Source organism: Rhagoletis pomonella, unplaced genomic scaffold, assembly GCF_013731165.1.
Source record: "Rhagoletis pomonella isolate Grant_MI unplaced genomic scaffold, Rhpom_1.0 Rhpom_scaffold_02802, whole genome shotgun sequence".
Taxonomy (NCBI): Eukaryota; Metazoa; Arthropoda; class Insecta; order Diptera; family Tephritidae; genus Rhagoletis; species Rhagoletis pomonella.
Window position 1 is genome coordinate 1,383 of NW_023461355.1, and position 9,849 is coordinate 11,231.

The 9,849-nt window shown below is 34.9% G+C and overlaps 1 protein-coding gene across 3 annotated transcripts; it reads right to left on the bottom strand.

Moving 5' to 3' along the window:
* Positions 1-238: 238 nt before the first annotated feature.
* LOC118753736 (ralBP1-associated Eps domain-containing protein 1) lies at positions 239-6,927 on the bottom strand. Of its 3 annotated transcripts, none has more exons than XM_036488605.1 (10): positions 6,679-6,927; positions 6,412-6,627; positions 5,862-6,347; positions 3,086-3,387; positions 2,642-3,020; positions 2,413-2,565; positions 2,166-2,328; positions 1,587-2,110; positions 1,230-1,307; positions 239-1,170 (listed from the first exon to the last, which is right to left on the bottom strand). In XM_036488605.1, exons 2-10 carry the CDS (start codon positions 6,556-6,558, stop codon positions 484-486), a joined length of 2,919 nt encoding a protein of 972 aa, XP_036344498.1. In that variant the 5' UTR covers positions 6,559-6,627; positions 6,679-6,927; the 3' UTR covers positions 239-483. The 3 variants fall into 3 exon arrangements, with proteins under 3 accessions (XP_036344498.1, XP_036344496.1, XP_036344497.1); XM_036488603.1 differs by having other exon boundaries at positions 2,383-2,565; XM_036488604.1 differs by having other exon boundaries at positions 2,383-2,565; positions 6,412-6,604; positions 6,679-6,920.
* Positions 6,928-9,849: the final 2,922 nt, after the last annotated feature.

Here is a 9,849-nt window from a genome sequence, read left to right on the forward strand (position 1 = left end):
CCAATGTAAAACAAATAAAAGCCATAGTTTTGCCTAATCGTTGATTGCACGAAATGAGCTGTGCCACATTTATACAGACATGGAATTCAAATAAATATGTGGCATTCAAAGCTGCACATAATTTGGTGAACTATCATGTTAACTCTTATCCGATGGGTAAAAAATTTCTTGAACCGTAAATATGTTTTAAATCATAACTTTTCATAGAATTTATGGCAAAATAATTTTTGAAAATATATTAAACAGCTAAATTTGTTTATTCTAAGAGAATACTGGTACAGACCCATCAACCAATTTATTAACATTGGCTCTGCGAATGTTATTTGCAACTTACAATAACATGAGAATACGTGTTTTTAAAACCTTCTGGTACTTTTTCTCAATAGTAAAGAATACAGTCGTTGGCGTGCAATACTTCGTATACGCCATACGTATGTATGCGATGATAACAAATCTATCTTTTTTATATGCTGTATATTGGGCTTATACATTTGCATGCACTGCAGAGCTTCCCGAACCGCCGGTAATATTTGCTGTAACTGGGGCTGAAATGGTCGAGCTAGCTCGTGTTCCTAGCTGCGATTGCTGTTGTATGTTGCTTATAACGGATGTCTCAGTTAATGGTAGTGCTTCAACTTTCATTCGCAATTCTTGTTTTCGTGTCTGTACTGACAGCAATTCATCACTTAGATCATTACACAAACGTAACAAAAGGTTATTTTGCTCACGCAGATGTTGCAGTATATCACCCATACTGTTATTCTGCTTAAATGTTACATGTCTTAACGTCTCGCTAATGTCATTTACCCGTTTTTCGAATAGATCAGCATTAGGTAATGCAACCAATTGTGGAGGAAGTGCTATTGCGCTAGCCCCGAGAGCTCCAAATGGCGTAGGCATGGATGGTGGCGGTTGTATGGGTTGAGTTGCATAATTGCGCTGTGTCTGACAACGAGGTTGCTTTTGCAATTCAGAATCTTTTGCTGTGGGTGATAACGAATTGTGTGGCGTGTTTGGCTTTCGATACACCTCAAATGCCGAAACACGCTGATTTGTTTGTTGTAAGGAGTATCGTGTTGGTGGCATAACAGCCATTGCTGTAGCCGTTGGTGCCCTAGCCGTCGATTTTCCTGGCGGTAAGGAATACTGTTGTTCCGAAGATATGTTTTTCTATCAAATAAGGAAAAATTTAAATTGGAAAAATTATTAGGGATAACACATTTTAATACCGCATCAACGACCGCAAAATGAGTAAAATCAGCAAAACCAGTAGAAGTCTGGAAGTCGAAACTTGCTTGTGCTGTCATCTGGAGTGAAAATAGTTTGATAAATATGTACATATAGTCAAATATTGATATACATGACGTATGAGATGTGATAATTAAAATTATATTCAGCCTTATCACGAGTTTCATTTTCCCCTGAACCGGTTCACTTTTCACTTTTGGTTTCCATGGTTTTACTATGGGCGGATGACAAATTTTCGGGTGCATTTTTTTCAGGCGAAACTCAGGATAAGGCAGATTATAAATACGTTGAAAGAAGTAAGATATGTTAACTATAAAAAGTTTAAACACCGTGCATACCTCGGGTTGTTGGTTAACAGGTCCGCATGCTTTAAATTTATTTAAATCCAAACTGCTACTCCGACCATGTCGGTGTGGCCTTGGAGGTGGCAACGGCGGTGGATCATTTTTATTTTGTAATGTCTGCTGGTGTTGACTGCTATTACTCACTTCATTGCTGTCTCCACTAACAGTGGGATTCATTGCACTTGAGTAAGAAGTATTTGAGATTCCTGAAGCACTTCCTGTATTACCTACGCTGGATTCCCTTTGTGGTGGTGGCGGCAAAGCTCCAATATTTTTTGCTGGTAACTTTTTTGCTTGTGGACGTTGTATTGCTCTTAAATCGTTATTCTGAAGGAGCTCTCGATTATGCATTATCACATTTGCGGTGCTGATATTATTATTGGAACCTGCGGTCATTATATTAGAAGAGCTTTGTGAAACTTGCTTGGAGCTTCCATCTTGTTGTTGTTGATTAGATAAATCGCTTGTATCTTGGTTGACAGTTTCTGCAGCAATTACTGAACTCGCAAGGCCTGAACCTATTTAAAAGGATATTTAATCATTTTTATTACTTTACAACAATATTTAACTTGCCAACGGGGGTAACACGTAACGCCACAGGATGTAAGATTTGAGGGTCTGATACCACCGCTTGTGCTGTTCGTTGCATATCAAAATTTACTGGTTTCGGACCGGGACTAGAGACATTAGATGTAGGGGATTCCGTGAACTTAGTCCACTGTGTAGGTGGTAAGTCCTAGTCGTGATTAAATTAAAATAAAATTAAAATAGAATAAGTGAACATTTTTACCACAGGGCCCCATAAATTTATATCTTTTACTTTAGATAAAGTAGTAGTAGCAACTGCCAAATTAGGAGTTGTATCATTGGGTTCAGCTACTGGTGAATTCGATATACTACGATGCTTTGTTAGAGTTGGCAAGGAAGAAGATGTTAATGAGCCATGATTCCCCTGTCTGGAACCTGCACTCGTCTATTTATAGAGGAGAGTTTAACAATAAAAAATAATATACATATTACATACATACATATATTATTATTTTTCGTACCTGTGACGATGACGACAGAGTGCTTATATTCATAGCGTTTTTGTCATTGACGCGAGTCTGAGTTGTAGTATTTGTAACAATGACCGTGTTATCAGTTTTTTCTTCTTCATCATCATCATTTAAATGCAACAAATCCGCTTCCGGGGGCTCTTGAAGGAGTAAGTTTGCAGTCGCGTTCTGTGAACTATGCAGCAAGATATTCGGATGCAAGCAGGATGGTAGCACTGCTGGTAAAGGTATATTATTTCGTCTCAACACAACCAAATGCATTGCAGCAGTAAATTCAGCTAAGCTCAATGCTCCATCACGAGTTACGTCGCACAGTTGCCAAATGTGGCGTAACTCTTCTACCGGAATTCTAGATTTCTCGAAAAATATTCTGCACAGGATAATGTGAAAATGATTTTTTTAATTGATTTTTTATTAATACTTAAAAGCCTTTACCTAGCAATTTGACCAGAGAGCAATCCGTTATTATCGTGTTGTACAGCTTTGAATTGTTTATAGTAATAATCACGTTGTTCAGGCGTAATTTGGTATACGCTATTCAAGTCAGCGTCGTTTTCATCCTCACTACTATGACGATCAGATGATTCTTCTTCTGTGCCCAGAAGCTGCCGATGCTCATCTCCTAACAAGCCCTGCCATAATGTTTCTTTGGCCCACTGGCGTTCTGCAACACTGTTTGTTGGGGTGGGACTATCGCTGTTGGTACTCCATGCTTCTGGTGAACCACGGTGACGGTGCTGCCATAAAAATTTGGAAAGCCCAACATGGATATTAAATTAAAAGCAAGTAATTTCGATTAACACTTATGTTATGACTATTTTATATATCATATAACAAGGTGATCAATGTTTAAAAATCAAAGGACTCAGAAGTTGGGCAGCATTTTGTTCAGTAAAATGCTGCGGTAAACTCCGACGGGACGAAATGTGCTCTTTTACATTCATTCCCTGAGTCAGCCTTTTCGCGAATTCCATGTGAATAAATTATTTCCATAATATAAGCAACACAAAAACAAATTCATAAAAATAGTTTTTGTTTTGCTTTATAATTAATGAGAGTATTTGTTTACATAAAATTCGCGACAAATTACCTAATTTTTCATTGAATTAAAGGTACATCCACGCATTTGATATTGGCGAGTTCAAAGCTTCTATATTCTATTACATAAATAAACATTTCCAACGGCAATAGAAGTATGCATACATTTTGTAATTTTAGCTGTCGAAAATTTATGCTAAAGAGAGCAATTAAAAAAACGACAACTTTATCTCTTTCTCAAAATGCTTTTCGTTACGGTGCTCCAAAAGTACACGTGAAAAAGTAAAGTCGGAATTTTTATGCTCTCACCCCCTAGGATTGTTCTATACCGAAAAAAATTTTCCCCTATTTTTTTATTTTAAAATTAAAAAATATTTAGAGGTCGCTCAAAGCGCCCAAAGTTCTCCATGTATTTTGTATGGAGAAAAAACAAATTTTCGTAGAAATGGTATAGAATTCTTAAAATTCAATATTTTTCTATCGGATAGCTCTGTGTCTCTGCAACAGATTCCCAATAATAATACTCAGTTGTTTATTTAACCATTTTTTCATAGCAACTATAATTTATAGGTCCGCCAAAAACCCACAAAAACCTTAAAAATTCGATGGGAGACCAATAAAAAATCGTTAGTATTATAAAATGGTTAAATAAACAATTAGGTATTATTGAAAGTCTTCTGAAGATAACTAGAGTTTTCCGATCGGAAAATATTGATTTTCAAGAATTCCATACCATTTACACGAAAAGTTTTTTTTTCATATAAAAATACATGGAAAACTTTGAGCGCTTTGAGCGACCTCTGAATATTTTTTGATTTCAAAATAAATAAAAAAAGGGGTATACTTTTTTCGATATAGAACATACCTAGGGGGTGAGAGCATTACAAAAAAAATTATTTGGACTTAAACGGACGACAACATTATTGAATGGTAGCTTTCTAATACGACTATTTGTTTTTTGCATACCTTATTTTCTAAAGGTAAATGGCGCTTACGATAATTTTCCTTAACATGCTGAGAGGAAAGTTGTCAAAGAATTGGCGCTTGCGATAGTTTTTATATTGTATAATCTGGGCATTTATAAACGAAGGAGTGTGGGTACTTTAAGGATTGTTTGAAAAAAACTGAATTTTAAGTAAATTAAATATAAACACTGCCTATCAGCAGAGTAAGCACAATATAATTTAAACTTTCTTCGTAGATGCAATGTTAAAGCTCATGCAATTCTCTATTAAAATAAAACTACCACATTGGCGCTATTATTTTAAATTTTTTGACGTTTTTTAAAAGAATGCAAAAAAGAAAAATTTAATTCTTGACGAGCATAGGTTCAGTGCCAAAATCTTCATATTAAGGAGATTTTCGGCAAGTTTCGAATCTCGACTCGTCGTGTGTATTAAACCTAGTTATTGGGAAAAAAATTGCTAAACGAAAACTTCTCACCTAGAGATTAAAATCAAAGACTGCAATTTTATAAAAAAAAAAAGGCTGAAGTGCGAGAGTTATAACCAGAATCCATATGGCCGTATAAGCTGGTGTTAAGATGGAAATTTCGAATTCACTTGCAATTTTTTCTATACCAGAGCATACACTAGGAATATACGCCCCGTTAGGTGTCTGGTTTTGATCTTTCTGATATGCTTTTAAATCTTATAACCCATTGGCAAAGCATGCTGCACTCAGTGATTGCAGCTGTAATTGCATAATGGCAGATTGCACATAATTCTTATGCGAAAAAAGCTGAATTTGAAGCATTCAGTTGTAGCCAATGCCGATGGAACTTTCGTTAAAACTACAGTTCAAACTGCTATTTACAATAAAGTTATATACACACAGTGTCGCTTACGATAAAATTTTAGGACCACATAAGTGTAAACAAAGCAAAAGATAAAATTCATTTTGCTTTTTTCCGTAACGGTACATAGTTCAAGTCTGTGGTTTTGTAGGATGTTGTAGCCAAGGTGTTGAATACATTTTGGTTGTAACTCCTATTTGTAACCTATTTGCAACAAAAAGATTGTTTTCTTTATGTTGTCGCTTACGATAAAATCACAATTAGGGGTCGATGTATACACATGTAAATATTTAGTTTTCTTATGAGATTTAAAGAGCCATTTTGTTTAGAACAAAAAAATTTTGGTAGCGGTGATGAAATATGCTTTATATTGCTTACTGTTTCACGCCCGCTACTGCCACTGTCAACAACATGACCTGCACCATCACCACAGCTTGACTCATTTTGATCAACTTCTGAATCCGTAGTTGGAATGTCTGAATTTATTTCAGAATCAGGTTGTTTTTGGAAATGTTGAAAGCTTCCAGAATTCTGTCGGGAGCTGCTTCCAGAGGTGCCCATCTTCCAATCATTTAATCCGTGAGGTAAAGAAGTTTTTCGTTCAGCTACTGGTGGAGGCGGCATTGCTTTTGATCCATTTACGGAAGGGTAAGCTGTGGAAATACTTGCTGCTGTGTTTGGACCCATGCCGCTTGGCGAATCTCTCCAGCTGAATCGAGGCAAAGGCAATGATACAGATGAAGTAATGACCTCTTGCCGAAGTTGCATTCCAGCCTGGTAAGCAGCAATGAGCTTTAAACATGAATAAAACTGTCCACGTGAAATGTGCAGTGAAGTAGTAGGTATGCCGGCAAGAGCAATAATCTTAAATTTTAAATGATATACTTTTTTTAAAATGATAAACAAACTTTACTGAATGTTAAACAACCTCCATTACTATGTCACTTTGAATATTTGCTGAATGGTATAATTCCATCGCCTTCATCATGGGTATTTTACCAGCTTTTTCCACGTCACAACATAAAAACAAGTCGCCAAAATAACGCGACTCGGTTTCATTGAGGTACACCTCCATTGATGGACTCTCGATTATGTTACTTGTTGCTGTCGGTGCGTAATTGCTGTAAAAGTACCAAAGGTGAAACTATTTTATATCTCCAACTCTCTAAATACACACAAATATGTCACCACCCACCTACGGCACGAAGCCTAATTCCAAAATCCTTTTGCAAGTATATGTCTCGTGTTCGCCCCAACTGAGTGCGTTGCAGCTGCCTGGCTTAGTTTAACTAAGAAAATATCTCTGTTGAAAGATTTGTCTGTGTTTTATATATCTTCACGACAAATCTGTAAGATTGGTAAAATAAAACACCTTTTTTTGTAGCGAATTATGCGAACTTTACGATCCTTGTATTCATCAACGTTTTCTCACGACAAATTGTCACTACACTATAGTTTTACAGGCAATGAATTTTCTTTGTTGTATAAATGTTGCCACTGAACAGAAAAGTTACATTTTAATTTAAACCAAAGAACGTAAATGTACAAAGACCGTAAATGCAAAGAACGTAAATGTAAAACGTTCTTTGTCAGGAAGAATGGCAAGCTTTAGAGATATCGTTATCTACGTCCTTTGGTCAAGGTACCGTATCTGAAATTCAACAAGTTATAAACGCAGATAAAAAAGGAAAACTGCGGGCAGAATTAGTTAATAATAGTAATTAGACTGTGTTTATACACGGAAACATTTGTCGACGCGATTTTTCACATTCCCTTTTGGTATTGCTTGTTTAATTTACACACGGCGATTTGTGTGTATGCAATTGTTGTTGTCAGCTGTGAACAGCGGACAAACGAGAGCACAAGGCGTGTTGCCCGAGCACGAGCAACTCAGTGCCCCTCTCCTTTCCTCGACCGCTCTCTCCAACAAACATCGAGTTGCGGCAACAAAAATCGCCGTGTGTAAATGAGCACATATGTAAAAATTAATAAAAAACAAAGTATATAATTTTAAACCAAACATTTTATTAACGTGTAATTTTAGTAAGCCCACATAATATGTTATATTTTATAAAATTGCAGTACTTATAAAAAAACATTTTCAGTTTTATTAATTTAATTAGTGAAAATGTGTGATGTACAATAAAAATTAATAAATAAAACGTGAAGAAACGGCTGTTTTAATTAATTTAATATATTTTAGTGCAAACTTTGTATGCGGATACCGATAAATGTGCATGAAAAGACAGCTAGTATGCGGATTCGGATCTCTGCCGACGTAAACATGGCTATAATTGCGACAGAATTGCATTGCCTACAGTTTATCGAGATTATTTGCTATTATTTTAGGTGAATTTGCAACGCGCGAGACGGTATGCAGTTTAGTAGTATATTAAATTCTAGTTTAATGTGGAGCAAATTTGAACTACACTGCCGGAACAAAGTACTGGCACAGCAAATTTTTTACAATATATGCAACAATTTTCATTCTACTATTTTTACGCTAATTTCGTATAAAAATATGGTTTATTCTACAACCAAAAAAGTAAAAAAAATATAATTCCTGGACTTTGTGCAAAACTCGCGAAAACTCAGCAAATTTTCATCAAAATTTTCAAACTTTTTAATCAGATTTTTTAGAATTTTTTTGAGTATGCAGTTTGTGCAAGCTCAGAGTTAGTAAAAAAATTGCGTTGATTTTTGAGAATTTTTTTTGTTGAAGGTGTTTTGCATTTTTTTTCATATAAAGTATTTTTGAAAAAAAAATTTTTGTATGGAAAAGACTGCGTGAAAAAAATGCCAAAATTCAACGGTAATTCCTAGCTACTTAAAACTTGCACTTTATTATAAAAAACTTGATTGGGCTGCAAAACTACATACTCAAAAAAATTCAAAAAAATCTGTTTAAAAAGTTGAAAATTTTGATGAAAATTTGCTGAGTTTTCGCGAGTTTTGCACAAAGTTCAGGAATTATATTTTTATGTTTTTTGTTGTAAAATAAACCATATTTTTATACGAAACTAGCGTAAAAATATTAGAATGAAAATTGTTGCATATATTGTAAAAAATTTGCTGTGCCAATGCTTTGTTCCGGCAGTGTAGCGAGGACTTACTGCTGATTTTTGGCACTTTTTAAAGACGGTGTTACGAATTTTTGCCATACAAAGTTTGTTCGACAAGTTTTTTTATATGTAAAATATGCGAAACACCGTCAACAAAAAAAATGGCAAAAATCATCGATAAACGCTACTTACTTGTTATACTAAAACTTTAAATTTCTAAAGATGCTGATTAAAAAGTTACAACTTTAGTGAAAACTTGCAGAATTTCCATAATTAGCCTTATCATGAGTTTAATTTTCCCCGAACCGGTTCACTTTTTAACCGACTTCCAAAAAAGGTCGTCGGAATATTTTTTTTTTTTTTTTTATGTATGTTACCGCATAACTTTGGACCACATCAACCGATTTCGATAATTCTGCATCGGAAAGGTAGTGTCTCAGAGGTGGTCCCATACTAATCTGGTTGAGATTCGATCAGTGGATCATGAGATATATATATATATATATATTTTTTATATGGGAGTTGAAGTCGGTTTTTTTTTGCTAAAAATTACTAGTCACTTTTGCTTTCCATTTATTTACTATGGTCTGCATTTGAACGGTATTTTTTAAGTAATCTGCTATATTTGCATAAAAAAGAATAAACATTAAGTTAACTAAAAAAATAGCCAAAACTTGCTAAAATGTCGCGTCCCAGTTTATATGTATATGGGTCTCTGTGTATTCGCTTAAATACAAATCATTGAAATCGGCCCAGTATTTGAAGACTTTTCGGACGAGAAAAAATTGTCTTTCAGTTGTATATATGTATGTAACACTGACGATATAAAAAATTGTGTCCGAGATAAGGCTAACCTATTCTAATAGATTTTGTAAAAACGGAAACTTATGTATATAAATTTTAAGAAAATATTGCAAATAGCAAAATCGCCTAAAAACGGCTAATTTTTTTTTGGCAAAGCGGCTTATAAATCGGCTGCTGGCTAAACCGAATTTTTTTGGGCTGTTTGCTTTCGCAACCGGCTAAATATAGCTGCAAAATGGCTAAAATAGTAACACTGGTCAAAAGCATTGCAATTATATCATCCGCGTCTTTGCTATCCATCTGTCCATCTGTACGCCGCCTAAACGGAAATAGTTTCAACATAAAGTTTTCTTAAAACACGTTTATTTAGTTTGTGTATAAACTGGACAACTAAAACAGGTGGAAACCCTCTTTAAAATTATTTTCGAACTGAAATCTTTTTGATCTCTTTCGACTGGCATTGTCATACATAAGCATGTTTTTCTATTCACTGATGAAGT